Source organism: Hippocampus bargibanti, linkage group LG12 (genome assembly GCF_051943395.1).
Source record: "Hippocampus bargibanti isolate YZ-2025 linkage group LG12, ASM5194339v1, whole genome shotgun sequence".
Lineage (NCBI taxonomy): Eukaryota > Metazoa > Chordata > Actinopteri > Syngnathiformes > Syngnathidae > Hippocampus > Hippocampus bargibanti.
The window spans coordinates 11,771,978-11,793,211 of NC_142745.1; the positions used below are offsets into that span (position 1 = coordinate 11,771,978).

Sequence of the window (21,234 nt, forward strand, 5' to 3'; positions counted from 1 at the left end):
CTCCACTAGAGGGAGGTATAACACGAGTTTCCTCAATTTCTGTATTTCAAAGCCAATTCTGCACACTCGCTGTCAAATTATTATTTACATCCTATGCAGTTGTTCTCGGAGTTGGCTCAAAATTAAACCGGAAGTCACATGACTGAAACAACTAAATATGGCAAATGACGTCAGGGCCAAGGCAGATTTTTATGCGGTCACAACTGGCTGAGTCCTTAAAGAAAAGAGCGAAGGAACAACAATGTTTTTACAAATCCAGATTGGACAATATTATATTGACATATCTGCTATAAAAAGCACGACTGGGCAGTCAAGAGTGGAAACGGGAGTAATGTTCGCATAGACGCCCAGGGCCTCGCAAGGCCCGTTCCAAGTGAAGTCATGTTTTCAGTATTTGAGACCACATCATCGTATCCTATGATTACGGCGAGAGCTATTTGAGCACTCAATGTTTTCACTTTACTTTGACGTGATGACAAATTACACACAGGTTTTAACCAAAACAACAACCCTGTCATAACCTTGAAAAGGTTTAATATTGCACGCTGAGGATGAACAGTGCACCAATTTTCTACAGGTAAACTCATTTGTAAAATGCAATGGCAGGCTGTGTGTGGGTCGTTAGCGGAGACTTTCCCGACTTATTACACCTCTCTCACGCCAGAATTGTAGAGTTATCAATACTATCCAATAAATCAGTGTAACAGTATGCATTTGTGCCACCTATGTACTGTACATTCTCGGATCTTTACAACCAATAAATTGGAACTTCAAGTTATAATTGTGACTGGGAGCCTGTTTGTAGCTTCAAATTAGCACAAATGGAGGAAATGTTTTAAATGAATGGAAATGCGATTAACTCATTCACTGCCATTCACAAATTTATTGGGGAATTGAAAATATGACACAGAGCGCCATTCCCGAATTTGTTTGGGTTTAGTTTTTTCTTGTTTGGGTGCAGATAAAGCGCTTGTGAGACCTCTGGTAATGTTTTCCCTTCCACAATGGGGCAGCAATTCCCTTTTTTCCATATTAGTGCTTTGTTCCGGGTTTCAGCTATTGTTAAAGTGCTATATAAACCAATATGTATGTATTGCATTGTACATGTATTTTGGACAGCTGCCTTTACAGCAGCTCCTGTATTTTGTTTTTCGACTTCTTCCTTTCCTTTCCTCTTCCTTTCATCACTTTGCTGCTGTGAAATGTAAATGTTTCCACTGCGAGACTAATAAAGGCTAATCCAATCCAAATTCAAACAATGACAAGCATGTATCACCATCAAGGGACCAACTGTGGAATTACAGCCACAATTAAGGATAATAATAATAATAATAATAATAATAATAATAATAATAATAATAATAATAATAATAATAATAATAATAATGACTTTAACTGTACAACTAACATTTTATTTCTTTATATTGTTGTTTTAAGTAATATTATCATTGTATATGCTGCAATACATTGTTATTTTTCCTGATTAACAACCTGTTACCCACCCCCAAACATTTTGAACTTTAATGGGTTAATTATTAATTTGATGCGCTCAAAAGACTTCAAATATAAAAAAAAAACAAGAAAAAAGCAAATCTGCTGGGTTGTCATGTGCTATTCGTACATAGTATACTAACCATAAAATTGTTTTTTTTTTTAAATTATTATAGGCATTGTGGAGTTGTGGCATGGCACGCTTTCCTTTGTCTCGCCACCAAGGCCTGGCAGTTCTCACCAATGTTGACTCATTTGCTCCAAAGCAAACACGAGGACTAAGGGGAGTTTGTGGGGGTTCACGTTTGAGATGTGCAACAGTTGCAAATCAGTGAACTTGAGAGGAAAAAGCTGATTGGACACATGAAGACACATTTTACACACACAGCCCAGTTTTCCCCAGATGGGAAAAGACAACAGTTTACTCTGCGCCCAAATGAGATAATCTTACATGCCGTTGCACAAAAAGCCAAGTTGGCGTTGATTAAAAACTTGTCAATCCTCAATTTCGTCTGAGTTACTAATGGAAATAGCCCAAAATAAGACAGAAGGTTTTTTTTCAAATGCAAAGAAGTGGGCAAGCATAATGACTTTTCCCTTTTCTTGTCTCGCCATTCAACAGGGAGGCTTTTCTTTCCCTTTGTCACTTAGCTTTGGCATATAATTAACTCCTGCTTAATATGCTGTTTAAAGGCTCTCCTCCCTGGGCTGGAAAGCTTTGAACCCATGACCACAGGACGGGACAAAACCCCAGTGGGACTGCTTCCTTCCATGCTCCTCCTTGCGTGCATTTGTGCGTGTGTTAGAGAGAGAGAGAGAGAGAGAGAGAGAGAGAGAGAGAGAGAGAGAGAGAGAGAGAGAGAGAGAGAGAGAGAGAGAGAGAGAGAGAGAGAGAAGGCGCGGGGGCAATCGGAGAGAGAGAGACAAAACGGCAACATTTTTGCATTTTTGTCGTAACACAGCACAACATTGGAACCAGAGCTGAGATTTAACCAATAACGTGTGTGTGCTCAAATGGAATATATATATATAGCGTCGCTTTTGTGCCCGTAAAACTGCAGATCATTTGTTTGAAGTCATTCCTGAGCCAAAGTTTGGCTCAGGGATGACTTCAGGACCATAAAGTGGATTCAATGATTTGTTGTGAAATAGATGTTTGATCTATGAAGATAAAATGAATAATTATTCCGAAAAAAGACTTCAAGATGTTTAATTCTTCTCCGTGTTGTAGTTTACTTTGAAAATTAATGACTGTTGTTTGTGTAAATCAACCAAAACAACGTTGGCGTGTGAATGGCCATATTGGCTAAATGCCAACACACATGGATAAGCTAGTTAGCATTGCTAGTTGCTGTTTTAGAAGACTTTAAACAAGCAAGTGAACACAGCGCAACAACCTGTCAACAGATATCATCACAATACACCCGTTGGGGGACCGTCAAAGCTTGCAAAGCTTTCTCTGCTGGCATAAAAATACAAAATTACAGGCTGATATTAATTTGGTCCATGAATTCTTATTACATATATCAGAATTATCTTTCAAATTCCTTTCATTGCTTTTCCCCTGTTGCGCTGCTTCCAGATGTGTATTTTCATATTTAATCATTTAACCTCTCACATTTCAGCCATCATTTGTAACAGGGGGACGCCTTCACAATATGTTCTGCAGGCCCTCTCACATCAAATGTGTCAATCAAACTGAATTTGTCAATGGCAGTGAATGAGTTAAATTGTGCTGCTATTTTTGGCATGCATGTTTTAGCCACATATGAAAGCAGAGACACTTTATGTAACAAACTGGCTCAGTATACAGTATTTTTTTTACAAAGATTACAGAACATATGCCTGTTTTAAGTATATTGCCTGTTATATTGTTTGTCTACGTGTATTGCCCCACCACTATCCATTATTGAAAGTTTTGATGCTCTTCATTAGCCTTCAATTCCACTTTATATATCGTTTGTTAGCATTAAGCTAAATAAGTCAGGCTGACTTGTGCATCTTGTTTTTGAATGACTTTTTCAGCTAATTTCTTCAATTTGTGACTCAAAGACTATGCCAAAACTTGGAACTCAATTATTACGATCACTTTAGAGGTGGCGAGAAGCTAGTCAGTGATTGTATCAGGCCCTCAATACACCTTGGATTCGAATGAATCAAACAGGTGGCCCCAAGCACACACAAAAAGTTTTGCAAATTCAGCAAGTCAATCAATAAGTGTCATTACCGCTATTTTGGCAAAAATCACACACGGGGGTGGGAGGGGGGGACACGTATGACAGACTCCCAGGACCTCTGAAGCACCTCTGCACCTTTGTGACCCTCATCTGTAGCAACGTTTATTGCCTGCCCTCCCTCCTCTGCCCAGTCTCTCCTCCTCCCTTCCATGATTCCGTCCCATCAACAAAAGGCTCACGGTGACCCTTCTGTCCCTCTTTCTTCAAGCAAAGCCATTTTTTTGCGCCCCCACAATCCTCTCTGCCACCAGGATGCTTTTTCCTACTCACGGGCTATTAGGAAACAAACGGCTTGAAATTAACACTGGTGTGTTGTTTGACATTTATTCTGGTAAAAAATGATTTAAATAACGATAAACAAATTAGCCCCTTTCTCGCTTTCTCAGTTCGACTGTAATATGAGGAATTCTGAGCAGATATATATAGTATATATCTACGTATTTACTTCTAATGGGTTTGTTTTAATTTGCAAAACAGATTACGGTGCAGGTTGCAACACAATGGACCCTCAAACGCACCACTTCCTCCAGTTATCCGCGCGTCAATAGGGCGCACGACGGGGTCCTCTTCAGGATTCTTTTGCAGGGAAGTCGTGCAGGTGTTGCAAAGCCATAAAACACACCGACGGGAGGTGATGGGGAGGTGGAGGTGGTTTGCGTGGGTTGGTTGAATTTAGTGAGTGGGAGTGTGTTGGGGGCGGGGACTATCCCCGTCATTTACGCGGGTGGTGATCTCTTTTTATTTGGTATAAAAAGTTGCGATTTTAGCTTGAAAGACTGTATAAAACAGAGTGTGATAAGTCCTGCTTATGTTTCGTGTTAACAATACGAAATTTTACCTCCTATGTGTGCGCCTGCGTATCGATCGACTAACTGAAGATAATGAAGAAAATATGAGTGTCATCATCGAAAAGTGTCGCAATAAATTCTAATTTGAACAAGTATGCGGAACTGATCATGTGGTGACACGACCGCTGCGTGAGAAGTGGAGTTCTGCCACCTCGACGGGGTAACTTGTGCTTTGAGGGCGAATGTCTTAAATATGTATTGTTAAGGACAGAATAAAAACTGACTGGTGGGAAGGGGGCGGTGATGATCAGCAAGGATATTTATTTTGGTTCAATATATCGTCGAACTTTGTGACACAAAAGTATTCAAATGTTTGGCAAAAGAAGTGAAAAACGTTTACTATACCTGGTGGATTTTTATTCGCAAATAAGTGGTATTTTGGAGGACAACATGTCTCATTTATTTAAATCAGAAGTTGAGTTTTACAAAAAAAAAAAAAAAAATCAGGAAATATATAATTTCATATTAAAATACATTTGAGGTATGTTGGAGAAAGTGTGAACTTTTTAAAGATACAAATCTTAATTGGAAGATTTTTTTAAGGCATTAATTAAAATGTATTTAATGGCTTGTTTAAAAGCTTTACAGTGTTGTGTAAACTTTACACAAAGCCATTATTTAGTCGATGCTTTCACGTGACTAATGACGCCGAAATTGTCACGTGCGAGTTGACAGCTGGGGCGGCGCCGCCGCCGCCGCTCGCGACCCTTCAATTTTATTTCATTTCAACGAGTCGCTGAAGCTTTACACTGTAAAGCTTTTTGGCGAAGGATGGTGGCAATGGTGGAAATGAAGAATGTTACTCTCAGGGAAGTGACACACAGCGCGAGAGAAGTGTCAGGCTGAGATTCAGATGACATCCGCGGTGTGCACATGTGATGCAACAAACGCACACCTCGTTCGTGTTTCTCAATGATCTCCTTCTCCTCGACCGTGATTTTATTTTTTGTCTCTTCTCCGGCTGAACAGGAGCCTGTGGTGGGGTTTTTTTTCGGTCCCATAATAGTAAAATTATCTGCAAAAAGCTCCTCGGAGGCGATCGACGTGTGAATTCAGAGCGAGGGGGCGTGTAAAGTAGCGCCGGCTGGAGCGATGTTCGTTCGTGTGCTTCCGCCGAAGATCCGAAGGGCACTCCGCCAGCCGTGGTGGGTGTGTATCGCGAGTATTGCGTATTTCAAGGTTTCATTTTCCAAAAGTTGATGTTCGTAAGACGAAAAGTTCGTAAGATAAGGTGTTTGGGTGTCACAGTGACTGTCTTCATCTCCACGATGCTGCCGTCTTAATCAGACCAGACGGGTGAATGTGTTTTTTTATTTCTTTTATTTCTTCAACACAGTATGGCAGAAGGGATGGGTTTCGTCTTGTGATTAACATAAATCTCGTCCAGATTGTTCTGGAAACTATGGGCGGGACCTGGTGCCACACTGTGCGCCGTTGCGTCACTTCCTTCACAATTTAATAATCTTGTGCACAACTCCGTTTTATATATATATATATATATATATACGGAGGATATATATATATATATAGTGCCATTTTAGATTCATATTACCATTTGTTATAAACGGGACAAAAAAAGAAACGGTATTATCGATCGATTGTTTGCCATTCTTCATGTCAACCTGTGCTGGTGACGTCACCCCCACCACTACACAATAGTGGGGTCCCATCACGAGCTCTGGGTGTCCCGTTGGGCGTGAATCCGATTGCCCCCGCGCCTTCATCTCTCTCTCTCTCTCTCTCTCTCTCTCTCTCTCTCTCTCTCTCTCTCTCTCTCTCTCTCTCTCTCTCTCTCTCTCTCTCTCTCTCTCTCTCTCTCTCTCTCTCTCTCTCTCTCTCTCTCTCTCTCTCTCTCTCTCTCTGTCTCTCCCTCTCCCCCACTCTCCATCGACTCTTCCCTCTTGTATCCCGAGGCTGCCACGCCGGACGGAGAGCACCGCACTCACGCCGCCACTTTCCACGGGACTCCCCCCTCCCCTCTTTATCCCCCCTCCCGCACTCGGACCGCGAGCATGACGGAGGAAAGTCGGGGCAAGAGGAGGAAACAAGCCAACCCGAGGAGAAGTCAAGGTAAGCGGCTGACCTGGAGGAAAGTTGATGGCTATACTTTGATGTGGATGAAAGGAGAGTGAGGAGAGAAAGGAGATTTACGAATATTTTGTCAACGTCATGGCTTTCAAACTTTCGCTCATGCGTTCCTGGACTTTTATTGTTTTAAAAGTTGAAAAGCTTTACAGTGGCTGCGCGCGCACCTTGTTTGAAGATGCTAGGAAGTGACACAAGTCAGTTTGATGAGCTCATAGCTAATATGAACGGTTTTCGAATAAATAACGTCAGGTGCCAACGTATCTGTCATCCCACCCCACCCCCCATGTAAAATATCAACTACTATGGAGTATTTGGTCAAAATTGTACCATTATTTAAAATCCATGTAATAGTCGGGCTTGAATATGATATATATATACCGTATATACAATAGATATTGTTTTATATAGTTGGGCGTGAGACAAACGCGCACACACACACACACACACACACACACACACACACACACACACACACACACACACACACACACACACACACACACGCGCACACACACGCACACGCACACGCACACACACACACGCACACGCACACACACACACACAAAACAGAGCATAGTATACATGACTTTGGATTGGATGTACCTTTATTCGTCTCGCAGTGGAGAAATTTACGTTTCACTGCAGCAAAGTGTTGAAAGGAAGAGGAAAGGAAAAAAAGAAGTACAAAAACAAAATACAGGAGCTGCTTTAGCACTATTTCAGAATTAACTAAAAAGCTAACTCGGAAAAAGGACAAACACACACATGTGCGCACACACATACACACACACGATTTATAATATCGGAGTCATGTGGAGGCTGTTTGCACATCACACTTTTGATGGTTAAATCCATTATAGGGGTCACGCGCAGTGAAACAAAAATATGAATCGCGTTTCGAATTGCATTCTAAAATAAGTGTGACGGGAGAGGGGACATCTAACAATGTGCCTTGCTGTTAAACTGTTTTCATATTTTCACCATAAAGCAGTTGATGGACACTTAGTTCCACTGCCTGTAATCAGGGTCCCATAAAGTAACATTATGTATGGCCCTGGAGGTCTTCATGCAATAGAAATGGCACTTACAGACTTAGTATCCTTTGTTCTGTTTGCCAAATGCTTCTTCGATGACTTCCATTCATGCCCCAAAAGCAACTAAAATCATGAATTTAAGCTACAATATCTGCGGTAATGCGCTTTAGTTCTAACTAAATGAGAATTGATGGTGATTGTTTGTCCCCCGTTGCGACACATAACTGCCAACTGTTTACTTCTACCCTGTAGTTTATTTAAGCGTCCCCTCATATCATTGAGTGTCGACCTGAATGTTAGCATTGACACACACACACACATACACAACCACACTGAGGCTGCCACCTTTGACCCTCACGTAACAGTTTGTCGCCCGACCGCAGGAAATTTCGCAGATCAACAACATCATAGACACTTTGAATCTGTCATCAGATACAAAAATGGACAAACTGACATGAAAGAACTCTTATACTTCATAGGGTGTCTTCAAAGTTTGATCGGGTCCTGTTTTATATGTATTCCTCGCGGTCTGTAATTGCCTTCGCTGCCAACTGTAGGCGACGTTAGTGTGACGCCAGCGTGCAAATAAGCGTAGCGTTAGGAATGCGCTTGGCTGCGGGATGAGCGTTATAGATCCTTGATAAAACCAAACGGATCTGGCAGATGTGCGGGGGAGCCTTTCCAAACCAGAAGAGGAAAGAAAATTTGATGTGAAGCAAGATTTGGACTTTTTTCGAGGCGCCTATCAATTGTCCATCTGTGTCTGTATCTCAAGTAACGCTGTCACTGCTGAGCAATATCAAGCAACCTGAGGAAATAAGTGTGCTTTTTGTGTTTTGGCGCCGGCGGTGTGGTCTGAATTGACAATTTTTCAACTATTTTGTATGTAGCACAAATTTTGTCCATGATTCCTGATGATATCCATTCATTTTGGGGCTAGCGCTGCCAGATGTCAATTTAACCATCAAATATGACAGTGACATGGCTTTGGGGAAATGTCTTAATACGTTTCGATATCTAAAAGAAAATCTTGGTTGACCACAGTGACAGCGTAACTAAAATTAGTACAGAACCTGCCATGGTTGATCAGTAGGGCCTTATTCGAACACAGCATATACATTTACAGTAAATATCTTTAACGAAAACCTCTTGTAGGCCAATAATATTAAAAAAAATAGTCAAAAATTGTCTGTAGGAGACCACGAAGTGTTTCTTCTTGTATCATGTATTCTATTAGTACCATCTTTTCCGGTATATAAGGCGCACCCCAAAGCCTTGATTTTCTTCACAAGATGACCCTGGGCCCTATACGCCACTGCACCTTTTATGTTAAGTGATATTGAGCTACAACAGGTCTCGCAACGACTGTCAGCAGCCGACGACTCCATTTCCCCTTGTTGAAGGAGTAGTGCATAACCCCAGTCACTACTGTAGCACCTTATAATGCAGTGTGTCCTATGTTTTGAAAACTTTTATATATACAGTAAAGTCTTGTTATATCGATATTCTCGGGAGTCGGAAAAAATATCGATATAACCGGACCATCGATATATCCGATCCTGCGGCATGTAAATTTTCTCCGTGCCTTCATAGAAATAGTATCGTAATAAGCAGTACTATCGATATAACCGATATCGATATAACAAGACTTTACTGTATTATATTTGGAAAACCTTTTTCTTTCATTGAAGGTGCGCCTTTATATGGAAAAAGTTTGAAAATACACCATTCATTGGGTGTGTGCGCCTTATACTCCGGTGCGCCTTATACAAATACGGTACTTTATAACCAGTTCACTGAATAGTCACTGTAGTTAATATTGATGTCGTCTTCAGTTTACAACGTGTTTGCCGTTGTACAACGGCGGAATGGATTTTTACATAAGCCAGAGAGGACCATGACTAATCATGACTCGGTACATTTATCCTCGCTGTCAGGCGGAATCCTTGCGTCAACGCAAGGCGTCAAACAAATAACAAAAAGAGAAATTGCAAAAAATTCAGTGGCGAAAAAAACTCAAATAAGTTGAGTGAAGAGTGAAAATTTTGGATTTACATGCGCAAAATGGACTTTAGAAAACAAGGAATTCTCCATTCATGGCGGTCTCGCCCGTGTTCATAAAAGGTGCGCGATTAACTCATTTTCTCGCCTGCATAAGAATAATGGATGGCCATGGCCCCGATGACTTTCCGCCAATCGTATTTTATATTTTTGACCTCCAAGTGGCTCTCACACAATAAAACGGTAATTATTCCTTTACGACAGTGTTAGTGATTCTCTGTTAGAATTCACCTCCGTTGTAGATTGTGGACGCAGTGTCTTACAGTTGAACATGTTGAGAACTTTAAATATAACCAATCCTAAATTCAAGTAAAACAGCATCTTTTGGATCATTTTCAACCTACAACAGCTCTCAAGAAGGATAGCAGATTCACTGCTGTTACAATGATAAACCCACGTGATTTACTTCAGTTTTTAGCACTTAGCGCTAGTGTAACGGTTCGGAGTAGCATGAGATGGTCATCTGATTGTCTGTTTGATGTCCGTACATGTTGCCACTAATTTATCATGCTTTCCTTTTGTTTAATGACAACACTGGCATTTTTTGGGGAAGCAATCAGAGATGCTTTGGAGCAAAAACGATTAGCATATATATTGTTGCGAACATTGAAGAACAACACAGTCTATTTTTTAATGAGATAAAGAGATTTGCTAAATTCCCACAAATGAATGTTTTTCAAAGTTATATTTTCACGAAACAAAACATCAAATGACAAACAATGATTTGTTGTCATGCGTCATGACGTTGTGATGTGTTCTTTCACATCACTATCATAAGCTGCTGTGTTACTTCCGGGTCGAGCGAACGCTGGCGCGAATGGCTGCCGCTGCTCACCCGCATACCAAAAATAATTACTGACTGTAAAGTGCCCTTGAGAGTTTTGAAATGTGCTTCTAAATGAAATGTATTATTATTATGATTATGATTATGATGATGATGATGATGATTATTATTATTTTTAATTATTATTATTATTATTATTATTATTATTATTATTGTGACGTTTTTCAATAACGCACTCTTAAAATTTTGATTTTTTTATTCCACCCAAAAAAATGTTTCCTTCCCATGAGACAGATTCTTTTTTTCTTTTTTATAACTATTTTGAAAAGATTACAACTTGTGTTTTGAATAGAAAATCCCACTTAGTTTGTCCAACAATACTCTCATCAAATTATTGATTTATTGATTTATTTCGTTGGTTAGTCATTTATTTATTATTTATCTATTCATATATTTAATTATATATATATATTGAGGGATCTATCTTTACTTCTTTCTTTCAATCTCTTTTTTTATTCATTCATTGTTTATTTTTATCTATTTATCTAATTATTTATATATGTATCTATATATCCATGTATTTATTATTTAGCTTTAATTTTCAATTTTTCTAATTTTTCAAATTTCAAAATTTCAAAATTTCAAAATTTCAAATCTTCAAAATTTCAAAATTTCAAATCTTCAAATCTTCAAATCTTCAAAATTTCAAATGTTCAAAATTTTCAATTTTTCAATTATTCTTTTTTTAATTGTTTAATTTTGTATTTTTTAAATGTTTAATTCATGTATGTATTTATGTATGTATGTTTCTATTCATTTATTTAATTATTGATTGATTTTAATGACAACAATTACACAAGTGCAGAGATTTGGACTTTGAGCCTGAGCCTTTGACAGCCTTGCCGCTTGCTTTTGACGCGACCCTCCTGTTGCTTCAAAGTTTTCAGTGCAACGCATCTGATGTGCCGCCTACTCTGAGCCGCCAAAGAGCGCGCGCGCATCTTTTTTGCTGTCGACTCATCGAAGCCTTTGAAGCAAATGAAGGCTTGCGTTGCACATTTAGCTCCTTTATGTTATCCGTCGAAAGAAAGAAAGCTTGCTGTTTTGCCGAGTCTTATTTTATTTTATTTTTTTAAGGAGGGCTTTCTTTGTCCTCTCCTCAGCTGCCTCATTCCCCCCTTCTTTTTCTTCTTTTTTCAAGTGCCAATTTATTTAAACTCCTTTCCCCTTTTTCTTCTTACTCCTTCATTGATTTCCAAACCCCAGTCTTTGTGTGCAGCTGGGGCCCAGCTGTGTGTCTTGCGACGGTGTGTGTGTGTGTTTGTGTGGCTTTTTTTGGCAGATTGCTGCCACAGTGAGCATTGCGCACTGTACACACAAAGGACCCTGGCCGCAAAAAAATAAGAAAAGAAAAAAGAACGTGGGGAGGTGGAGGGTAAAGTTTGGAACACGAAAGATGGACACGCTTGTACTGTAATAGCCCAGTGGGCCGGGTCACTTACATCAGCATTTCGGGATGAGCGAGACGGCAGTGAAGAGCACTGGCACCACGGTTTATTAGCGGGAGACGTTTTTTGGAGGGGCGTCAAAAAGAGGCGGGTGAGGGGCACCGAGGGGGGAACCAAGGATGAGGATGATGACAGAGGTGGGGAGTTGATGTGGTTGACAGAGTTGGAGACGGCAAAAGCATTTACTGGGCGTGAGAAGACGGCACGAAAGAGCAAGTTTCCCACCAAGCAGGAGAGTTCCTATACGTTTTTGCATTTGGATAAGCAACATGAATTTTGGATTCACAATTGCTTAGTTTTCAGATACGGATGGCCGAGTAATAATTTCAATAATGGGCTGAAGCCACACATACCTGTATTTTAAAATATCAGGTTCTCATAGAAGCTGTCGATACCAGCCAGTGATACGGAAGAACACAATCTGACAGTGAGTAAGTTCTCCTTGGCTCTAGTTGCCTCGATGCTGCAACAAATTGACAAATCGGCGAATCTGCTTCAGAACGGAAAGTAGTTGTTCCGATTTTTTAACAATTCATTCACTACCATTCACAATTTTCACAATTTTTTCACAATTCGGGAATTGAAAATATGACGTAGAGCGCCATTCGCAAATTTGTTCGGGTTTTGTTTTTCACGCTTGGGTACTGATAAAGCGCTGGTCAGACCTCTGGCAATGTTTTTCCCTTCCACGAGATGGCAGCATTTCCCTTTTTCCATGTTAGCGCTTTGTTCCAGCTTCAGCTGTTGTGAAAGCCATATACAAACTAATATGTGTTGCATTGTACTTTGGACAGTCGCCCTCATTTCAAGCTCCAGAGCCATATAATTTAGGAATTAAATCTCTTTTAATCTAATCCAAGAAGAGAGTCTAAGCTTTCTTACGCTGCATTGAATGTTTATGTCGCCCTAAAACTCAATATTCTGTGGGTCCTGGAATTTGAGTGACGATGACAAAAACCTTGGCACTGGAGTGGACACATTTTTGTACATGACTGGAAGTGAATGAGTTAATGTCATTTTATTTATAATAATTACTACAGCTATCTGTACATTGTATCGTGGGGATTCAAAGAGTAAATACTGCTATCTGGATGACAAAAATTGGCATACAGTAGTGTTTGAAATAGCGTCGGCCCGGTGGCCCGGGGCGTACAACTTGTACATTGGGCATACAACTTTAAAACTTCTTCAAGAAGAAAAAAAAATTTTTTTTTTTTTCAAATCAAACCTTTGTTTTATTCAATAAAGCAAACGCTAAAAGCAAACCTCTACAAGCCACATGGACTCCTCTTTCTCAGCGGCTTTCAAAACTCTCAAGTACAATTTTCAGTCATGGTGTAGTCCGAAGCATGAAACAGGCTTCTGATTGGCTGCCGGTATGCAAATGACAATTTTGCATACTTGGCACCGGCAGCAAATCAGAACCTTGTTTCGTGCTTCGTGAAACACCACGTTGCTTTTAGCAGACAACGCAACGCAAACATTGCATTGTGCACCATGACGAAAAATGTCAACTGGAGCAAAATCTTCAACAAGGGATATTTACCATAAATTAAGCAAGGGAGCATTTGTGGTAGTCTTATAGTGTTTCAAGTTGTGAAAAATGGGACAGACAACTTTCTGGCCGGGCAGGCAAGTTTTCAGAGTTGTCTGCCCGGGTGTCCGCAAACTTTTTGTCATTAGTTTCAGACACTATATAGAGCATTGCTATTTCCACCCAAGGACAGCTCTCAGAGTTAACTCACGTACCGTATTCTCCGGTGTGTAAGGTGCACCGGAGTATAAAGCGCAACCCCCAATGAATCGTGTGTTTTCAAACTTTTTCCTTATATAAGACGCACCAGAGTATAATGTGCACCTTCAATGAATGAAAACAGTTTTCCAAATATATAAATATATAAAATGTTTCTATATATTAGGCACACATTATAAGGCGCTACAGGAGAGGCTGTGGTTAAATACAAATTGGTTAATTTCTACATGCTGACTTAGCCAATTAAGAGGCAGCCGCTAAACTGCGCTAACAACAGCTAACTTTACATTCTGACTCATATATATATATATATATATACAGTAAAGTCTCGTATATCGATATCGGATATATCGATAGTCCCGGTTATATCGATAGTATTTCTATGCACGCACGGAGAAAATTACATGCAAACAGGGTCGGATATATCGATAGTCCCGGTTATATCGATATTTTTTCGGACTCCCTTGAATATCGATATAACGAGACTTTACTGTATATATATACACGCGCACAGCAACACGCGAGCGTAGGACAATTTTGGCCAGCCAGTCAGCATCTTACTCTCGCACAGCAATCGACCGTGTGATGGCACCAGAGGGGGCTTTTGTGAGTCATTTAGCCTCCGAGTCTCTATTCAACATTTTGAATGTATTTCGACTTACGACCATTTTTGACTCACGATCGTTTGGTCGGAACGGAACTCGGTTGTAAATCGGATGTTACCTGTGTAATTTCTCCACTGTGAGACTAATAAAGGCATATCCAATATCCAATATCCAATATCCAATATATATACAGTATATAGTACATATATATCCCTAATGTCCAGAGGTGGCGGTGCCAGACCTCTGCTTTGATAGGTCCCCTGCTCTAAGGGATGTCCCCATACAAGTATATTTCAAATAACAAGGCCGAGTGGCTAATTTACGCTTGAACAACTCTTTGCTTGTTCTGACTCAAGACCATTGTTTGATGAAATGTTTTACACTTTATAAGTCATGAAATGAAAGTCGTGTGATTATTAAATATAGCTGCCCTAGAGGGACAAAGAGAATGCTGCTGTTGATTACTTTAGGACCACAGTGTTCCGCAGTGTTTTGGTTTTGTAGATATAGTGATTTCTTAAAAATAGTTCTGACTTTATTATCACAATAGATTATAATTTTATTTATGGAGCGTTTTTCACCACAGTCGCAGCTGGGACAAAGATACAACGTAAAATAACAAAAATACAACAACAAAAGCAAGTGCTTAACAACTGCTCTTTTTTATTATTAATAATTTTATGCTTGAGGAAGATTAATTTTCAGGATTATTCTCCACAGAAAAAAACTTTTTTTCTGTCGATTCCAGGCGTGACTATTCAATTCAATTTTACTCGATAAATCTACGGGTCAATGAGAAGATGAGAAGAGAACTAATTTCAAAAAATATTTGAAAGCGATATCAAGACTCATAATTAGAGCGTTGGATTCCCTGAGTGTCATAGAAAGCCCTGAAAACATGAAAAGCGTTAAGACATGGTCAAAAGACAAAATAATATTCTTTGTTTAAGACAAACACAACTTTATGACCACTTTTTGTATTTTTTGTGTTTATATGGTCACATGGGGCCCATTTAATACCACGTTTAGAGAACTACCACACAGCGGGTCCTTGATTTACGATGCACTTGACGTGCTGTTTTGATAATATGAATGCGAATGAGCAAGTGAGCGTGCGGCGTTGCATGCGGTCAAACTTACTGATGCTTTTTCATTTGATTGGTTCTCCTTCGTGGCCTGAAAGTGTCTTTGATGCCGAGATTGACCTGAATTTTGACTTTATTGCTGCATTAGCATAGATTCATGGTAGAATAGAAGAGAAGTCCAAGATGGCGTCCAAGTTGGCAGCCGTCAACAAGTGCTCGTACGAGCCTTGCTTTTTTTTGTTGTTTTTATGTTTTCTTTTGTCACTTTGTGTTGTTGTGCGTTATGGGGAATGGATATGGATTTTTTTTCAGCATTCTTGGCCCCGATATTCATCAGTTGCGCCTTTTCGGCAATATGGATATGCCAGCACCGTTTCTGATTGGGAGGAATGTCGAGTTGGATATTCTGCGCCAATGCATATGTGGAACTGTCGCATCTTGGAATTGAAGCGGATTTACATTGGACAGGAGATGTGAGACAATCTCTTTCGTCAACGGATGCTACAGCTTCGTGTTTGCTTTCAACATTTAGCTTGTAGCAGACGTGCACATTTCGCCATCATGTCCCTGATCCAGCGAACACGTTTTCAGCTCACCAATTCTGTGGCAATCTCTCGATGCAATCTGGATTCATGATTGGCTTGTTGGCGTCCAAACATAGCACATGTTATTCATTTAACAAATGGCCACAAACGTAGAAGTCCGCCGTTATCTATCACGTTCTTCTTCTTTGGCAGGTTCCACTGTGTCACGCTGCACTGCTGTCATGCTCGTAACGCAGCTGATGCCGCCGCTAGCAAGTCCCAAACGAGACAGACCAGCCAGATCGGGTTTTTAGCGTCTAAAATCATATTACTGCGAGCTCAGCTGAGCGTTAATCTTCGTGATTCCTCATTTGTCGTTTCGCGCCGTCTCAAGTGTCGCGCCACTCTGGCCCCCGGAATAGCGTTTTGATCCCAGATCTGAGCTATGCGGACGGGGGAATCCCTTGATTGAGTCCCTCTGCTTTTTTTTCACATGTTTATTCAATTATGTCTCATCAGTCCCATGTCTTCCTGTGCATTCCTGCTGCATGGCTGCCACAATGTCCGTCCGGTTCCAAGGAGGAGTTATTCGGAAAGATTTACGGTGCCAGTGCAGGATTAGTGCATGTGAAAGCAGTTTTCCCCATAATTGGCCTCTCATGACATTTTTGGGAAGTAAAAATGGGACATGACATCCAAATATCAGTGCGGAATTTTGAATCCGAGATAACCGGTCAGTGAAATTCATCTCTAAACAAAAAGCATGCCATGATAAACACATGAGGCTAAGATGGCTCACGAGTTGTGCGTAGGCCAAACCTTAACTATGTTGCGAATTTCCATGTTCACATCAAAGCCGTCTTGATAGGACTAACACATCACTTTTCATTCTCGTCATTGTCCTGTTCTAGAATTATTAGCACTTTCTTTGTCATTGCGCTGGCACGCTCCTCACTCTTAAGTTCTATTTTGAGAGCCCCCCCCCCCTTTTCTGCCCCCTTGTTTTGTGCAGACATCCTCGAGATTGCGCGTTTGATATGCTGCACATGTTCTAAAGAAGAAAGAGCTCCAAAGTCTCCACTTAGGTCGATTGTGCACACAATTTATAGATATGTGCCGTTTTATCACGCCTCAAATTAAATTTTGAAACCCCCGCCTGTGCCAGTATGTATTACCCAGATGGGTGGGGGGGTGCAGCACTACAACTCTGGATGAGTAGGACACAGAAAAGGACTTGAGGTTGGAATGTTTTTTTTGTGGTATTTTTAGCAATCCCACTAAATTGAAATTACATGCTCGATTAAGAAATGTACCCTTTTTAAAAAAATACCCAAACTTCAGAACGATTATGTTACTGTCTCTAAAATCCCCTTAATTGTGTGAGTGTATTTTAAAAATTATAATCTGAAGTAGAAACAAAATACTTGTTATTGAAAAACAAACAGTAGTGTACAGTTATATTTTTTTCTGATTGCACAGTGATGTGCAATATATATATATACATATATATATATATTCATTGGGGGTCCGCCTTATACTCCGGGGCACCTTATACACCTTATATATATACAGTAAAGTCTTGTTATATCGATATTCAAGGGAGTCCGAAAAAATATCGATATAACCGGGACCATCGATATATCCGACCCTGTTTTCATGTAATTTTCTCCGTGCGCGCATAGAAATAGTATCGATATAACCGGGACTATCGATATATCCGATATCGATATAACAAGACTTTACTGTATATATATATATATATATATATATATATATATATATATATATATATATATATATATACATATACAGACACACACACCCCGTATTTTCCGGTGTATAACGTGCCCCGGAGTATAAGGCGCACCCCCAATGAATGGTGTATTTTTGAATTTTGTCCATATATAAGGCGCACTGGAATATAAGGCACACCTTCTGTGAATGAAAAAGGTTTTCCAAATAGTAATATATAAATATACAAACGTTTTCCAAATATAAGGCACACTATATTATAAGGCGCTACCGATGGGGTTACGCACGTTCTCTACAAGGGGATAAATGGAGTCGAGGCTGCTGACAGTAGTTGCAAGACCTGTTGTGGCTCAATATGACTTCACATATCAGGCGCACCTGCATATAAGACGCAAGGTTATCTTTTGAAGAAAATTATGGCTTTTGGGTGCGCCTTATACACCGCATGTGTGCCATGGTTCAACTCTAATTGATTGAAAAAACACAATCATATCTGAAAGCGCCTCTTCATGCTCTAAAATACATCCCTTCTTCAGCAATCGCCAGATCCATGACGATCCGCAAACTGACAAGTATTGTAATAAAACATCACGCGTATCTGCGGAACACACTGCCGCATATTTCCAATAACTGGGATCGACTCCCTCATCGGCGAGAAGTAAAAGCCTCCCTTTTTCTCGCCAGGTCTCTCCCTGTACCTGTAATCACCTGGTACCACCTCTGCTTGACCTGCCATCCCACACACACATTCACTAACACACACATGCACGCACCTGAAAGGGAGTGAGCACATTCCAGTCCGAATAAAAAAACATGCACCCAGAATGTTCTTCCACCTGTGTGTGTTTGTTTTGTTTGGCAAAATATGAAAGGGTATCATATTTTCTTAATTTCCAGTGCATTTTTATGCATAATACCAATAAAATAATGTGAGGCCAACCCGGAGTCCTCATCGTCACACCATACAATACTATATCATATCTGTGACCGTGAGGGGTGCGGTCCGACCTGTTGAGTGATGTTGGAGTGCAGACAACGCCCTGCTGTTAACTAATGAAACCATTCGTCACTCCGTTAAGTCACTCTTTATCAATTGTGGCAAACGTGTATGAATAAGCGCCGGTTATTATTTTGTTGCCTTTGCTATATGTATCGTTAATCAGCAGTGATGGGGTTGCATTTTTTTTCATTAGCGGTGGTTGGCTAGGTTAAATTTGCTCACCATATTTGACATCCAGTTGGGTAATTTAAACCATTTGTAATTTGCAACGGGCACGATAGACATGTTCGTGTCTTTTTTTTCTCCCTTCTTGGCTCAGGCTTTGGGCTCCGATGTAGCATTTGATATGGATGAATATTTGCTTAAAGGACAACCGATGCCTCCGGACAAGTTGTGTCCATAATTTGTAAAATGGCTTCAAATGACTTCTACTGAGCGTATTTTACAAAGATTCCACGGCATATAGCTATATTTTACGGTTTAAGACTCGCGCTGAATATTCAGGAAGTCTTGTTTTCTTGTTCGGGGGGGTGCGACCTTCTGAAACTCGCAATTTCTGAGGTCATTTTGAAGTAGTTTTGGGACACTTTAAGTCATCTTTATTGGTATTTTGCATTTGACTAAAATATCAGCCTGTGTGTTTTGGGTATTTTAGATGCTATAAAACGTTTTTCTCATGTCAGTTAGGAAACAAAAAAATGGTGTCCGTTGTCCTTTAATCGATAGACCGAAAAATCAATTAAATTAAAATTAATGTGTATAGTGTAAAAAAAAACATGAGACTGTATATTGAAGCTGCAAAAAGTGAAGCGCTGCAAAAAGTGAAGCGCATTCTGATTGTAGATTACCATTCATACGAAGTCAAGGTGAATTTTTTACAGTAATGCTTGTTCCAAGTGAGTTGGAGTCCCTCCCAGGTGATTTATGGTCAACGAAGCCGTATTCACCGAAGATTGGTCACAGGGATCATGAAGCTATTTATACTCACATTCACATCATTGGACAATTTCAAGTCTTAATTGAGCTCAAAGTGAATATATTTGTTGGCATGTACAAGATTAAAAAAAACCCATGGGAGCAAGGGAAGAACAATAAATATCACACAGAAAGGTCCTAGCAAAGACTCAAAATTTGAACCTTCGAACTTTGAAGCAGACCAAAGTTTTGCTAAAATCAAAAGGTCTATTTGGAACAAGTTTACAGAACCATGACACAATGGGCTAGATATTCACACACAACATTGCCGAGGGATCAATTATCCATTTAATGGAATGCATAAAATACACCGTCTTCACATCCTTTTCAATACTTAAACCTTCCGCTATCTGAGGTTCCGCAGTAAACAATGATGGCCATCACTGTAATTACATTTACATTCTGTTGTTCCTCAAAAGGAGTGGATCTACCGTATTTTCCGATGTATAAGGCACACCAAAAAGCCTTGATTTTCTTCAAAAGATGACCCTATGCCTTATACGCAGACGCGCCTGCTATGTGAAGTCATTTTGAGCCACAACAGGTCTCACAACTACTGACAGCAGCCAACGACTCCATTTCCCCCTGTAGAAGAAGTGATGCGCAACCCCAGCCTCTACTGTAGCACCTTATAATGTGATGTGCCTTATACATGTATTTGGAAAACTTTTGTATATTTATATACAGGCAACATCCGATTTACGACCATCCGTACTTACGACCACGACCTCCAGACTCTATTTTAAAAATTTTAATTCTACGCCTGGCACCGCAACGCGCTAGCAGGCCAGCAACGCGTATGAGAATTTTGGCCAGGCAGCCAGCATCTCACTCTCGCACAGCAATCGACCGCGTGATGGCACCAGAGGGGGGAGTTTGCGAGTCATTTAGCCTCTGAGTCTCTATTCAACATTTTGAATGGATTTCGATTTACGACCATTTTGACTTATTACCGTTTTAGTCGGAACAGAACTCGCTCATAAGTCAGATGTTACTTGTATAGGACCTGCTGTAAAGGCAGCCACTATCTCTATATAGAATTGTTATATTATTGAGGATTAGCATTATGTTCAAACAATTGAGCTTTTTGCTGACTGTCAAATATTGCTTGATGTCGTAGTCCTTTTTTTTACTCTGGGGCAGTGGCTCCATTGTAACTCAAATCCCATAATGAGAAAAGGAATCCCCCCCTCCCCAAAAAAACGAGCTAATCTATTAGTTAGCCAGTTACTCTGTGATGCAATAAATTGGAAATAGACATAACTTTGCTTCAACATTTTGAATATATTTCAACTTACGACCATTTTGACGGAACTCTGTTGTAAATCGGATGTTACCTGTATTATATTTGGAAGAAAAAAATAATTCACTGAAGGTGTGCCTTGTAGTCCGGTCGGTGCGCCTTATATATGCAAAAAATGTGAAAATACACCATTCATTGGAGGTACGCCTTATACTCCGTTGCGCTTTATACACCGGAAAATACGGT

General features: G+C 40.1%; 1 protein-coding gene across 1 annotated transcript in view; it reads left to right on the forward strand.

Moving 5' to 3' along the window:
- Nucleotides 1-6,573: 6,573 nt before the first annotated feature.
- LOC148890489 (zinc finger E-box-binding homeobox protein zag-1) overlaps nucleotides 6,574-21,234 on the forward strand; it is a 52,577-nt gene continuing 37,916 nt past the window's right edge. Inside the window, exon 1 of the mRNA XM_089010935.1 lies at nucleotides 6,574-6,646. Within this exon, the coding sequence (XP_088867061.1) occupies nucleotides 6,589-6,646 (58 nt within the window). The 5' untranslated portion in view covers nucleotides 6,574-6,588. The remainder of the gene's footprint in view (nucleotides 6,647-21,234) is intronic.